The 16,000-nt window shown below is 42.1% G+C and overlaps 1 protein-coding gene across 3 annotated transcripts in view; it reads right to left on the reverse strand.

Moving 5' to 3' along the window:
• Nucleotides 1–16,000, reverse strand: part of GLRA2 (glycine receptor alpha 2) — a 128,648-nt gene that overhangs the window by 19,824 nt on the left and 92,824 nt on the right. For 2 of the 3 annotated variants that reach the window (XM_009476274.2, XM_009476273.2), the window contains exon 8: nucleotides 9,608–9,757. In XM_009476274.2, coding sequence (XP_009474549.1) covers nucleotides 9,608–9,757 — 150 coding nt within the window. Of the gene's footprint in view, nucleotides 1–7,586; nucleotides 7,707–9,607; nucleotides 9,758–16,000 lie in introns of all 3 variants that reach the window. The other variant, XM_087757036.1, reaches the window with a different exon arrangement.

Consider the following 16,000-nt stretch of genomic DNA (forward strand, 5'->3'; position numbering starts at 1 on the left):
TGAAGGCAAGTCTCTACCACCAGCAGGCTTGGGAAGGCTTAACAGAAAAATAAATGAGTCAGTCACAGGCAGAGCACTTCTACATGACTACCAGAAAGAGTTAGCTCAGAAAACTACATGGAGAACCACTTGAAGAGAGTGAGGTGAGGCATGAAAACAAAGGCACATGTCTCCTAGGAGTCTTGTCATGATATCACAGAGGAAATAAAACCTTGGCACCTTGGTAAAATAACTTGCGCTTATGCAAAAGTGGATTATATATATGTGTACTAATGCACAGTATCTGTGTGAGAAATTATGTACACGGGTTAGAAGTTAAATGATTCAAAGAGCTATGCTGTCACTCAGAGAGAAGTTACAGGCTTGATGCAGAAATTCACAGGTAGGATTCTGGACTTCTGTTACTCCATGTGTTTAAGCAACCACAGTAGCCTTTTCTGACCTTTCCAATCTGTTTATCCAGGAGCTAAAACACTGACACACTCAATATGCCAGATATATTCAGCCAGTCACTGGAAAACTGAGCTTTCCAATCGTAAGTTCTTCTTGACATTCATCCTGCTGTAGTAAAGAAGTGTGTGAGAGCCAGGGCTGTGCCAGCTCTGAGATGCCATAGGAGGAGTCCAGTCACAAGAGCAGAAGTGGGTAAATTTTTAGTGACTTGGCAAGGAGTTTTCAGATGCTCTCAACTTGAAATGGGTCTTTGTGAGGACTCTGGGAAGACTCAGCAACAAGCACTCAGAATATGTGGAGTGTCAAGGTGTTTATTCCTTCCAGTGTAACTATCTCTATCCCCCTCCTCATGTTGTAGCAAAGAAAATCTCCTTCCCCACCTATCCATCTACTCCCAGTTGGCCAGTTTCTTCTTTTGTGCAAGATAGATTAGTGTTATTACAAAAAATAAACCAACAACAAAAAAAAAAAAAAGCAAAAAACAGGCAGCAAGAGAAATACTCAAGTACGGATATCCATATTTACAGTAAATAGCATCTTGCTCTAGCAGTGGATCAAGTGAAATAAACATGTCTGATCATTAAAGCAAACTAAATGTGTCAGAATCAGGCTCTGAATGATCAGTTCACCATAAGCAATGGCTGTTAACTTGAACAGAAATGGCGAAACAATGTTGTTTTCCCTCTGGAAAAAACGATAGAGAAAAAAACAGCTTTGATACCACTTTTTTAAAAGTACTATAAAAACTGGATTTTACTGGAATCCATGAAGTTTTTCAGACCTTGAGACAGCAAGAGGTTTCAACAGTCTAGTTAATACAATTTGGTTTTGCACAATGTCATTTGGACAACATCATTACAGAATGCTTCACAATTAATTACATTCAAATAGCAGCTTCTATCCCCTGTGGAGAACGGGATTAATTGGGTCAGATGTAAATATGCATTTCATGGATCCTACTGAACACTTGCCCATCTCACCAATTTACCGTGTAATTTGATACAACTGGTGTACTATGCTCTGGAGATGTGCAGGGTGAGCACAGTTGCAAGTCAGGGTAGAAATACACAGATACAGCAGTGCTGGTATTCTCAGCCTGCATTATGCTTGGCTCTAACTGCGCAACCCTTTCATTCTCTTGCAGAAATACTAATTTATATTTATTCACGCTGAAATACTCCGCTGTTGAAAAATGAAGCTTGGGACAGAACTCAGAACTGATATGAAGCACCATGACAGACGCCTGGCAAAGTGGGATCAGAAACTGTTCTCCTCCCAGGTGTCTTCCCCCCACATTGGAAAGAGGACCTGACCATCACTGCAGTGAGAAACCCTGAGACCAGGGCCTTAGTGGGTCCTGACTCTGGGCAGGGAAAGAGTAATCATAAGCTACCTACAGGGAAAGAGTAAAGATAAGCCACCTACAGGGAAAGAACAAAGGAGCCAGCTTTGGGGCAAAGTTCCTTCCTTGACCCCTTGTGCAGCCTAAGCCTAAATCTTGGGACTGCAATGGCTTTTCACTCTCTTTCTGAAGTCTTGGGTAGGGGCAGTTTAGGTTAAACAGACTCCTCCTGAAGTCCTCTTTCTTCATTTTTTTTATCATGAAACACATATTCGACTGGCTTTTTTTCCATGAAATAAGGTGTGCCAGAACACATCCAGCAAAAGAATCACCGTTTTCTAAAATAATCTGGAAAACAAAAGCTTGTGCCTGTGGCAAGTGGTTCTTGAAAAGCTACTTCTCGTTGCTTTAAAGCATCAAAAATAAGAACACTGTTTCCTGGCTCTTTCTAGCTTCCTCTGCCCTATTTTCAGTTTGCACTCTCCCATAGGTATAATAAAAAATGAGACATTTGCACCCAGCTGGAGAGTACCTTTCATGAGCTGGAAAACTGTAGAGTTCATTTCTGGCATGTTTCCTGCTGTTCATGAGTGACTACCAGGACAAACTCACTCGAGTGAAGTGCAAACTTCAGTCCCCAAGGCTTGTCAGTTCAAAGCTGATCCTTTCAGCCACTGTGTGCAGGGTAGGTACAAGAGAGGTCTCGGAGTTTCTAAAGCAAAGTAACACTACCGAGCAAACAAAAAAAAAATTATCGAGTACTCCTTCTGGCTTTTCCAGTCCTACCTGTCCCAGTTGGTACAGTATACAGTCATTTGGTCATCTCAGATCTGAAATATTGTAATATTACTGTTCTGTAGCCCCTTTAAACTTAGTTTTACAATGTTTATACCCTGTTCATATCTTATTTAAGGTTAAGGAGTAATTTGCTAAAGTATTTGCAAGCTGGCCAACGTGAGTCATTATACTGTATCATGTCCTACTTGCTGCTTTGATGTCATGCCTGGTCCCTACAGTTTGATCATCTGTCCCCTGCTCCTTCTGAGTACTCGATGTTGCACCACTCTGATCATTGCAGTGGATATAAAGATTCATCATTCTGCAGCCTTACCAACTCCCCATCAGTTCTCAACTTCTCTGGTTTCCACCACCTCTAGACTAGGCATTTTTTTCCCTGTCCTTTTTTTTTTTTTCCCGCTCCAGAACTATGAATTTTGTTCTCCTGATTTTGTTCTCCTGGCTTTGCCTCTACTCTGGTACCTGGATTCCATTACTTCAGCTTGTGCACTTGTACTCCACTGGCTTTAATTACTGCTTAGATATTTGGGACTTGATATTTGGACGTCTTTCTCAGGAACTGGTATTACGTGTTACATAAATGAGTCTGCCTTTGATTGCAGAATGTTTAATGTATCCAACTTTTTATTTGGTTTTCAGAGTTCTCTCCCCTGAAATGCAACTGTCCTTTTTCTCTTCTGTTTCTTGGTTTGGGCTGAAAAATCCACTCCATATAGTCCATCATCTTATTATGTCTGAGGTGGCAAAACACATGAAACACAGATACTTTTTTTGAGGTTTTTTTAGCTTCCCTCCTCTAATAAGGGAGGAAAAAGCTTCCATTTAACTTTTCATGACACTCGTAAACAGTCCCTTATAAAAACCAGTTTCTCTCTTTCACTGTTTCTTTGCCTGTTTTTCCTTTTCACTGGAAAACCTGCATTTCCAGTAAGCTTAGTCTGTCCACCTGGACAGACTGCTTTTACTAGATTTTTGATCTGTTGCAAGGATATCACCACCATGGCTGAACTGCTTCTTCTCCTGCAGGCTACTCTTTCTTTGAGGACTCCTGTCTCTCTTTAGACTTGTTCCTAGAGCAAGACTATGAATTTATATCTAGAGGTTTTTCCAGTTTGAAATGATTCTTTTGTTTAAATGTTTAAACTCTCTCTAGTAAGTCCATTTAATAAACAATAAAGATGTTAACTAGGGCCATTCCCAGCCTATTCGTGCTCACAATAAAATGACAGACAAGGACATTCGGATGAAGTCACAAGGTGACATGGCAACGTGTTGAAATGTACTATGTCTATTATTTAACTGGTTCTCTGCAGCCCTATGCGGGATTGTAACTTCAAGCTAAACGATCATTTTTGTGTATTTATGTTCTGCTGGATTTTTTCTGCACAGTTACATTAAAGCGCTAATGCAATTGCCCTGGAGAAAGAAATGTAACCGCAATATCTTGAGGGTGTTTATCTAAAGCAGAAGCTATGTGCTCTTTAATCCGTTAAGTAAGCAACATGTGTGTGAGAGAGAAAGCCATTCAGACTCGGATTCCTATTTTTCACAATGAAACTCGTGTGCCTGAGCACGCCTGGTGAGTACCAAAAATAGCTCAGCAGAAAGGGCTTTCCTTGAGCACTTCCATTATTCACATGATGCGGCACCTTACATAATGCGAAGCAAGCACGTCATTCCGCCGAGTGCGGTGCACACGGATGCTAGCAGGCAAAAATTTCCACCAGGGACAGTAGTACCAAGTGTTTTAAAGGCAAAGTCAGGCTGAGGGCACTGATTTTTTTCAATGGGCAATGCTAGAAAATCTTAGAAAATTGTTTGGGGGGGCTGACAGAGAGATTTCAGTACGATTAAAATGGCAGAGACGGCCTTTGAAAATCACTGTTACTCAATGTGCAACTCTTCTCCATTTTAAAGATGAAAATATTATATCATCTTGACAGTCGCAGTGACTTTGTTTGGGCACTTGGGGTACCTGCCTTGTCACCTGCAGCTCCATCCAGAGACCAGCAGTTCTCTGAAGCACTCGTCCGGGTGCTGCCATCTTTGCTTAGTGGAGTTATCCTTTGCTGCTGTAATCACTTAGTCTCAGTCCCAGCTTTTTCATTTGAAAACACCATTTGTGCCTTCCTTTGCTAATCTGCATGCATGTGAACCCCCCTGGCTGCAGCATTGTTATTTGTATTGCTCTGTGTTCCTTGCACATGGGATTAAAGTCTGTCACAGCCTCCAGCTGCACAATTTTTCATTCAAGATATAAAGTATTTCTTTTAACACTAACAGTCCCAAACTTAACCCCTGTTCTTGGTCACAGTGGTAACCACCACACGTATTATTTAGTAAGTCATCTCTGAGATGATGGCATGAATACTAGTGCACTGTGAGTCACTTTGACTACTGATCATATAACATAATAATTACTGTTTTCAAAAAGGGATGACTGAACCTGTGTAAACAGAGGAGTTCTGCTTCCCTGGAAACACATAAATTTGAAAAATAAGCAAATCTTGTTTGATTATTACAAATCATATTTAAAAAAGAAATTCCTTTCTTTCAGGTGATCTGGCACAATGCAAATTGAAATATAATGAAACTACTACATCCTCAGTACCATCAGACTCATGGCTTCTGCAGCCTTGTACTCTCTCTATGCAAAAAGTAGTATCATGATATATAATAAATAGGCAACCATTTCTCTCAGCAGTGAAGTATTGCTACTGTTGGGTGTATTTCCCTGTGAGCAGGAAGACTATAGAGATCTTTAGGACAAGCATTGAATGCTTCCTCCAACAGAAACTGCATGGGGAAGGCAGACAGGTTGAAGCACTTATTACCTAAGGATATAGAGATTTATTCTGTATGGAAGATGGCAACAGGTCCTGGTAGTGCAATCTATTCTAATGCAATGACAGGTCAATGGCTCAGCTGTAAATACAATTTCTGGACCATCAACAACACAAGCCAGGCTTTCCTAGAGAAATATTAACGAGTCTGATCTTTTGCTTAAGAGATCTGTTGGTCTCTTAAGGTGTCTTGTGCTTTCATGCAATGCTCTGAGGGCTGCAGCACTAAGAAGAACAAGACCCAGCAGAAGCAATAATGAAAGCAGTGACAGAAATACAGGCTTACAAAACTGAGGACAGTATTTTTCTTGTTTTGTAGATCTAGCTGCTAAACCCGGGAATCCTGGTCAGGCATAGGTCAGCACCTATTTTTTCTCTCCCCAGATTGGCACTGAATGATGCAGTATAAATATTCAGTCACTGCTCTTTTACACTGTCTCCTCTTGACTGTGTCACAATCACTTGCCTGTGACTTTTAAATTCGCATTCACCATAAACCCTAGTTCAGTGAGCAATACCTCAGCAAGTCAAGCTCCCTCCTTGTGAGGCTCCTTGTGGCACCACAGGCAATGTTGCTCTGTTCTCCTCTGCACACAAATGTCCTTCTCTTGAGCAGAAAAGTACCGAGCTGCAGCTATGGTAGCATTGGTCCAGAAATCTCCATCTTGGTATGTCTCCTCTGTTCACCTCTCAAGTGCACATCGCTTCTGTGGTGGGAGTTCTCCAGGGGAAATCAACACCAGTGCAGCTTCAGCTCTTAGGGCTTTGCAGCAAAAGTACTGCAGCGACATGACCCCTCTGTGTACTGTCCTGGCTGTGTATGTAATACACAATATTCAAAAGTAGAAGAGAGGTTTCTGCAAGTGTTCCTTAGAGAGAGGGTAACTGAGCCTTACAAGAACCCTAGCTGCACTAGTAGCACTATGTGACTGATAAAACACGCAACACTGACTGCTTACTTGGACTGTTTTTGTAGTTGTATGACATCAGCTTTCCAGTGACAGCACAGTAATATTGGTCCTATCTTCTAGAGAGACCCTGAAATTTTTCTTTTTATGTTGTTTTGTATATGTGTAAATATGATTATTTCTACAGCAGAAAGTATCTAGAAATGAAGCCTCTCTTCTACTGCTTGATATTGTAGCTCTGAAAGTGAAAAATTTATGGCATTGTAAACCCTCTATCTAATTTTGCTGTGTAATGTGAACTGTGATTTTTGCTTTGATTTTGAAAGCTCCTAATTCCCTTTACAGCGTACAAAATCCACTGAAATCATCTGCATCTTATAATCACATAACTTTACAGAGCTTGATCAAAGTCAGAGGCCCATTACAGCTCCAAAGCTGCTCAGGCAATGTTTTTATTCTGGGAAATCAGGTCCTGAGAGATTTAAATCCTGGTCCCATTTTATTTAAATGAATAAATTTCATTTCTCAGCCACAAGTACCAAGCAGTGAGCTGCACACTAAGCTCATTTCTCTCTCCATCACTGATTTTATTACCTCCCCAACTCACCCTTAATCTGGATCTATCAGCTGCTATCATATTGCTTCAGATCTGCTACATGTTATGCTGTGTGAAAGATTTCAGCTCCATGGGTCTTCTCCAAGCAAATAAAAAGAAATGAACGAAATACATTTTTTTCATTCATAGATACTCATACTCCACTAAGCAGGGCTCAGGACATCACGAGGAGGAACAGGTTGACGGTTCAGGAATAAATATCATACCAATAAAAATGCATTTCGTGATACATACCAAGTTTTGTTGGAATGCACTCACCTGGAAGATGACACAATGTGGGATTTTCTGTCTCAAGACATTTCTTATGCTCCTGTCCCCCCCATTCACCCTATATTTATACAGGACCAGGATACCGAATAAACATGCACTTTCCTTGGGAGGTCTGGAATGGGGGTGGCACAAGCCGACCATGGAAAAAAGCAAGCATAAGGATGGACCACAAGAATGTACAACATGAAACTGCTGTTCATGCTTGGGACAGTATTGTATATTTTGTGGGGACATTTAGCAAAGAGAATACAAGAGACTACTAGTGATGCCATCAAAATCATCCACTTTGCTGATTTATGACATCATTGCACACACTAAAACTCTCTCTTGCTTTCTCTTTCTCACTACAGTTTTACCCTCAAACTTGAATTGCCGATCTGATTCACTGTCCCGTAAGCTGATGACTCTTTGCTCCGCAAGCCATTCATGCGCCGCATGGACTCGACGCTTTCATTCCCAACAGTCATAGTCTGTGCCTGTCCCCAGAGTGTCAGCACAGATAGTAGCAGCAAGAATGAGAATATCACAGCGGTAACACAACACACATACACAACACACAAAGAGAGGAATGACTCAGTTAGAGAAGACCATCATGCAAAACAACATGAATCACTTCCAAGGCAAAATAAACTGAGAAAATCGTGAGAGAGAAACTCAAGTAAAGAGATGCAGAAAACACCTCCTAAAGAGATGGCCTTAGTAACACTATGCCCTATTTTGAAATTCGTGCAACCAGATTCATAGGAAAAGTGAAAGCAAGCCTGTGCAAATGCGTAGGTGTCTCTTACTCCAGCAGAATATTTCCTTGTATTTCATTAGGGCATTACCCATTTTGCAAAGAATCCACATGCCAACTGGCTTAGGATAAAAGCAGGTCTTCTGGTGATTTGGTTTTAAATAACTTTCTTTAAATAGTCACCAGAATAATCATTCCCACAGCAGATGAATGACGGTTTCCATGGACCAAAACCTCATAATTTTTGAGTGATGCCACTGGATACTGTTACTTACCAATGGTGGCTTCTTGCCCACTTGTTCATCTTTATGTAAGACATCATATCCAAACCTGAAATTACAGACCCCATACAGCAGCTTCTGCTGCTGCCATGCTGTTTTAGGAAACAAAGGCTTCCAGTGGCAGTGCATCTGGCATGTGTGCCTGCAGACGGGCAAGCATTTCTGCTATCTCCTATTCTAATCTTAACGGGAGTCTCAATTCACCTGACAATAATATTAAACCAGAGAACAGCACTGGATTGCTTCCCAGAGCATCCATCAAATATTACATTAGCTACAGAACATTTATTAGACAGACCTGTCAAAACACAAATGCCCTGTGCCATTGTTGTCATCCCTCTTGTAAAGGAAACCATTATTTGTGGCTTGAAGCACTCGTGCAGCTCAAGCAAATATTTACTTCATCTAGCAAATGCATATGTACAGCGTAAACCTAAATGTTTCTACTGATACTGAAAACCAGTGACATAGACACAGGAAAGATGAAGTCTTTATAGTTGTGGGAATGATCATAACTGGACTAAAATTCAATCTAATGTCTATTCTTGTCTTTCTGTTTACTAAAGAAAAAATCAGGAAAGGTGGACAGTCTTCCTAAAAATCTTTCCAGACCGACATCTAGGTTAAAAACAAGCCTCTCTTCCACGTTTCACTCACTGGTATAAAATGATGTGAAAACGATACTCACAAATAGTCCCTTTGCTAAATTTTGAAGTTAATATCAGTAACAAACTGTGAAAAAGTAGAATGTAGAGAGGAAATTGTCCTAATCCTTCTCTTTTTTGAAGTGGCCATGTTTCCTGGTTTCAGCTGGGAAAGACACCAGTTGCTGGTGGTTTAGAAGTGAGGGCAGAACTGCTGATCACTCTGTAATGGGCTACCCTAAGGAATCTCCCATTTTAAGCATGACTAGCTAGGGTAGCATTAGAAAAGACAGGTCTCAAGCATGTGCTGATGTCAGCACATCTGGATGATGTCAAGGAAATAATATTGGTACTCTATCTATGTCATTGCGTCCAACTGTTCCTTATCTGCTGGTGGGTGCCACATAATAGCATAATACTTGGGGATTAGAAGAAAATCTAATTTCACAGGTAAAGGTGCAGCTGCCTCAGCAATTGCAAGAAGAGAACAAAATTCTTGGAATCAGTGACCAATCTATTGACATTCATCAATAACTTCATAAACTGCACATAAACCCAGCAGCCAGTTTTCAGCTCTTTATCAAGGAGTAAATCACTCAAAAGGAAACTTTAGAATCAGACTCTCCTGCGAGGGCAAGAACTGAGGTGAGAAATCAACTGCACATCAGCGTGCTGTCAGGGCAGACTCAGTCATCCCAAGTAAAGAGCAGCTGTACCTTGTTTTGTCTTCTTTGCCTTCTTCGAAGCCTCAGAAACTCCTTGTGCTGCCGTGAAACAAAGTTGACTGCTGCATATTCCAGTAATGCAGCAAAGACAAAGAGAAGGCACACGGCCATCCAGATGTCGATAGCTTTTACGTAGGAGACCTACAAAGAAATAAGACACAGCATGTTATATTTTAAACTTCTTCATGAGCTGAAGATATCGATGTGAAAAAATAAACATATTTCTGCACAGCACGAGTTCCAGTTGTTCAATGAGGTGGGTTTTTTTTCTTGTTTTGTGTTTTGGTTTGTTAGTTTATTGGCTTATAACAAATGAATAATCCAACTATTAATGGAAATGTGTGTTCACAAAGAATACACGCATTATGAGCTACTGCCTTTAGGAAAAGAATCAGGATTAGTCTAACAAAATACAAGTGTCTTATAGTCACAATCACAGTTTATCAGAAAGAATACGAATACAGGGCGTGATACAATACCTATTGAAAAACAACTCTAGAAAGTTTATAGTTATCACCTTTTTCATCTTTTATGAACCAATTACCATATTGATTAATTAGCTGTGTTTGGTATACATAACCTCAAAGTAAACTCAGGGTACTGTATCCTGTTGGTTGATATGACTTTACTAATATGCGTGTTATTAAATATTCGATCCTAGTTGCTTGACCTTTATCCAAAAACTCTATAAGAAAAATGAATCTTCATAGATATTATCTACTGCAAATACCTAAATACCAAATGCCTCTGTTCTAGTAAAAGCCTATGCTGATTTGAATTGACTGATCCGCAATAAAATCAGATGTATTACAGCACTGTGATGTCACAAGATTTTTATCATATTACCCCCACAGTGGGACAAACAGTAGCCGATTAATGAGCTATACACTATGAATATCAAAGGTACATTGTCCTCCATAGCTGTATTTGGTCTCTGCCTTTCTTTGTAGTCTTGCAGTTTTTAAGGAAAGATTTTCTGATTAGGCAACAGCAGGTTGTCTCCTTTGTTTATCAGGTATTACATCCAGGGTGGAATTAAAATCATTTGACTTTTAATGTCTACAACGTACACGTGAGCTAGTTGCCAAAACTCCTTTGATATAAATAAATCAAGGAATGAAGAAGAACAGACATTTCTAGGATGCAATGCATCTGAACTGTTTTAGATGTCTTCTTTAGGATGTGATGAATAACACCCAAATAAGTGCTTCTTCATCTTCATGTCTGTAAAGAGGAGCTTAGAATCACTGTCTAAGCATAGACACACGGGGTTTTACTCAGTTGTCTAAATAAAAGCATCACATACTGCCAGATTAGGTACCTAGCCTCCGTTTGCTAATCCAGCAGAGCAGAAATGTCCAGTATTACACTAACCAGCCCTCTGGAGATGTCTCAGATATCCAAGGTCACCTCAAATGACACCACCGTACAACTGAATCAAGATAAGCAAGACGGATTGTACCTAAACTCTTAAAAATTATAATCATCAAAGGTATTTAAAGTCTGAATAATACCCTGCAGGCCAAACATTTCAATGCAGTCAAAACATACAGGGGTCTGAAAAGAGAGCAGAAAAGGATGTGTTGTGTATCTAGACCCAATCTCCACCTTGGAAAACTCCACTGCTACCCTTTGCACACACTGTTCAAAATGACCTTTCTCTTATGGTCCTGGCTACCATTTATGATGAAAGGAAGCACATCAGCGCTATTTCAGTAGATTTTGCTCCTGTTTACCCTGTGCTTGAATAGCATCACTTTTCAAAGTCCGTAGAACATCTTCTGTTATTGTCAAAGGGAATGTACTGCACTATGTGCTCCAGCAAGCAATATGAGCAGAAGAACCAGCATTTAAAGCATGGCAGAAAGAATACAGAGCTCCATCCTGCAGATCCTGAACACTGATCAGGACATTTCAGAGGAGCCAAATGCTGTTATTCACCTGCACGATGGGAACATACATTTCTGTAGCTGAGGCTGTACTCCAGCTCCACACTACCATGCCCACTGCAATGCCCACAATGCAACATGCACAGGCTGAGATGGAAGAGGAGGAGTTAGCAGCCTAAGGTGACGCTATGAATCTGTGCCTTTTAATTAGATACACAGCAGGTATGCATTTCTCTCTCCCACACATAAAAAATTCTTACAAGTTACATCTTTACTGAGCAGCTGTGAAACCCAGTGGAAACTCGGCAATGTCCCAGACACTATGTGCCACAGGCTGAGGCGCAGTAGGAATCAAGTCACTGTAATTTCTGTAAAATGTAGCTGAGTTAAGATTGTGTGTTACCTTCCTTGAAGGGGCATCTTGTTTTGCCTTACAAATGCCCTTAGGAAATGTATTAGACATGCATAAACAGCTGGACTGTGCTGCCAGAAACAGTACAATGCAGGGAGCTGAAGCCACAAGAATCAGCATTTCTGACTGTGCAAATCCTGTCCTAGTGGGCTTAAAGCAGGGAGGGTAAAATAATAAAGGAAGCCCCGAGTGAGTTTTCCTGCCACTTACACAGTGCTGCCATAAATGGCATCCACACAGTTGCTGAGCCAGCTGGATTATTTTGACTCCAGCCTGCTGGGCTGGAATCAGAGAATCACGATTATACTTGGCAGGTACGGAGCTTGTTTTATTGTTTAGCCATTGCCATACCATGTCACAGCTTTATATGTGAAAACAGCACATTAAAAATAAATAAATGGAGAAGTCCTGCTGATCCCTTTGTTTTCAAATCACTTTATGTAATTTTATCTATGTATCCCCAGTATGTACAGAATTATGCTGCTAAAAGCCTAAAAGGCCATACAATTTTCTGAAGTCAGACTATTTTCTAGCCACCTCTATGCATGGAAAATGATGTTACTCTATCACACCAAACCTAGGAGGGCCTCACATGGTACATGTTTCCAGAGAAGTCCTAAAGTGAGTGCCCAGATTTTAGACCAGCACTTTGGTATCTAAAGCATGCACAATGCAAAGATTCAGTGGATTTTAGGGTCTCTGTCTGCTTTAGCTGACTTTAACCTGTGTCTTTCTTCAACTAGGAAATAGTCACATCTACCAGTTCTTAGACTGATCTGAAGCGAACCTCTCTCAACCACCCTTGCTGAAGCTATTCCACTTTGTACGAAAACACTTAAAATCCATTGGCTTGTAGACTGGGAACAGAGTCTCTCCTTCCTAGATGCAAATCTTAAGCAGTGGAACATGAAGTCATTCTCTGTCTCTGTGTCCCAAACACATGCAGGGATTGACAAGGCCCTATCACAGAGTATTTCATGGCGCTTGAACAATTTCCTCAGTGAGATGAGCACAGAAAGGATGTGAATTGGATCTGCACATTCCAGGTGAGTGCTATAACCACTTGCCTACCAAATGCTGTAGCTTCTTACCGTGGTGTCTCACATGTCAATGAAATGCCTTATTCTAAGAGCTCCTCAGCCATTTCCCACTTATCTCCACAGGAAACTCTCCACTCAGCAAGCTCTAGTATGCATCTCATTCCTAGGTGCTTATTTCTCCTTTGCACTGTACAAGGAACCTTTCACCTCTAATTTTCAGTTAAAAAAATTGCTGAGTGACACACTCGTAGGAACTGGGTTCTGCAAAACTGAGTACTTCGTGGTATCATAGGCACATCCATTGCTTTAGGAGGTTCTTCCACTAAAATCAAAACCAGTGTTACCAGCTATGTCTTTTCCCAGATCATGGTATAGCTTGAAAACTCATATGTTTGCTCAACTAAAAGGCTTATATCACCTGCTTTGGTAAGGACTCATCAAACAATACTGTATCTCCAGCTTCCTTAACGACCATGTCCGTGCTCCATGCTCCATAGTCACTACTATGTACTTGTAGGATGGTATAGACACTGATTTTTTTGGAGAAGGTTTTGTCTCACCTAACTTAAAACATGTTATGTACATGTGGTTTTTTGAAATTAATGGTAAGAAATACGCATTTTAGGACAAAATGTATCCAAGTGGAAGGTAGATATCTATACTACAGTCAGATGAACTGTACCCTAAAAATCCCAGTCTCTCATTTTTGACCAAGACTGAAGTTTTGGATGGCTACTTCAGGTATATATGTCTGCTTGATATAGTCTATGTTGGTTAGATAAAGCCTGTGAATAATCTCTATTAGCTAGTGTCTGGATGTAATCCTATACAGATATCCTGGTGGGAGTCTGTTACAGACCACCCAACCAGGACGAAGAAACAGATGAAGTACTCTACAAGCGGTTGGCTGAAGTCTCACAATCCCTAGCCCTTGTTCTCGTGGGAGACTTCAATTTACCAGATATCTGCCGGAAATACAACACAGCAGAGAGGAAGCAGTCTCGGAGGTTCCTGGAGTGTGTGGGAGATAACTTCCTGACGCAGCTGGTAAGCGAGCCAACCAGGGGAGGTGCCCCGCTGGACCTGCTGTTCATGAACAGAGAGGGCCTGGTGGGCGATGTGGTGGTTGGAGGCTGTCTTGGGCACAGCGACCATGAATTGGTAGAGTTTTCGATTCTAGGAGAAGTAAGGAAGGGGGTCAGCAAGACCGCTACCCTGGACTTTAGAAGGGTGGACTTTGGGCTGTTCAAGAATCTGGTTAACAGAGTCCCTTGGGAGGCAGTCCTGAAGGGCAAAGGAGTCCAGGAAGGCTGGACGTTATTCAAGGAGGAAATCTCAAAGGCGCAGGAGCAGGCCATCCCCATGTGCCGCAAGTCGAGCAGGCAGGGGAGAAGACCGGCCTGGCTGAACAGGGAGCTTTGGCTGGAACTCAGGAAAAAAAGGAGAGCCTACCGCTTTTGGAAGAAGGGGCAGATGACTCAGGGGGATTACAAGGATGTTGTGAGGATATGCAGGGAGAAGATCAGAAAGGCGAAGGCACAGCTGGAACTTAAACTGGCCACCGCCTTAAAGATAACAAAAAGTTTTTATAAATATGTCAGTGACAAAAGGAGGGCCAGGGAGAATCTCCCTCCTTTGTTGGATGCAGAAGATAACCTTGCCACGAAGGATGAGGAGAAGGCTGAGGTACTTAATGCCTTCTTTGCCTCAGTCTTTATTAGTCAGACTGGTCATCCTTGGGGTTTTCAGGCCCCTGAGCTGGGAGATGTCTCCCACAGCATTCTCCTGGAGAAGCTGGCTGCTCAAGGCTTGGATAAGTGCACTCTGCGCTGGGTTAAAAACTTGCTGGACAGCCAAGCCCAGAGAGTTGTGGTTAACGGAGTTAAATCCAGTTGGCGGCCGGTCACGAGTGGTGTTCCCCAGGGCTCAGTACTGGGGCCGGTCCTGTTCAGCATCTTCATTGATGATCTGGATGAGGGGATTGAGTGCACCCTCAGTAAGTTTGCAGGTGACACCAAGATGGGTGGAAGTGTTGATCTGCTGGAGGGTAGGAAGGCCCTGCAGAGGGACCTGGACAGTCTGGATCGTTGGGCCGGGACCAACTGTATGAGGTTCAACAAGGCTAAGTGCCGAGTCCTGCACTTGGGTCACAACAACCCCATGCAACGCTACAGGCTGGGGGAAGAGTGGCTGGAGAGCTGCCTGGCTGAAAAGGACCTGGGGGTGTTGGTTGACAGCCACCTGAACATGAGCCAGCAGTGTGCCCAGGTGGCCAAGAAGGCCAATGGCATCCTGGCTTTTATGAAGAATAGTGTGGCCAGCAGGACCAGGGAGGTAATAGTGCCCCTGTACTCGGCACTGGTGAGGCCGCACCTCGAGTACTGTGTTCAGTTTTGGGCCCCTCACTACAAGAAGGACATCGAGGTGCTGGAGCATGTCCAAAGAAGGGCAACGAAGCTGGTGAAGGGTCTAGAGCACAAGTCTTAGGAGGAGCGGCTGAGGGAACTGGGGTTGTTTAGTCTGGAGAAGAGGAGGCTAAGGGGACACCTTATTGCTCTCTACAACTACCTGAAAGGAGGTTGTAGCAAGGTGGGGGTTGGTCTCTTCTCCCTAGTAATGAGTGATAGGATGAGAGGAAACAGCCTCAAGCTGTGCCAGGGGAGGTTTAGGTTGGATATTAGGAAAAAGTTCTTTACCAAAAGGGTGGTCAGGCACTGGAACAGGCTTCCCAGGGAAGTGGTTGAGTCCCCATCCCTGGAGGTATTTAAAGAACGGATAGATGTGGTGCTCGAGGACATGGTATAGATGGACTTGGCAGAGTTAGATTGGACTCGATGATCTTAAGGGTCTTTTCCAACCTTGACGATTCTATGATTCTATGATTCTATGAAAACAAGTTACCCACATAGCCTATGTAATAGAGACTGTTACCTGAGCATTTTCCACTTTTCCCATAATTTCACTTGCAAGACAGAATGCAAGGTGTGCAGTAACACTACAAATTCAAAGTAAACATTATCAAGCTACCAAGCAGCAGTAGTGA

This window comes from Nipponia nippon, unplaced genomic scaffold, assembly GCF_047370975.1.
Source record: "Nipponia nippon isolate SJK-2023a ecotype South Korea unplaced genomic scaffold, ASM4737097v1 scaffold_2, whole genome shotgun sequence".
NCBI lineage: Eukaryota > Metazoa > Chordata > Aves > Pelecaniformes > Threskiornithidae > Nipponia > Nipponia nippon.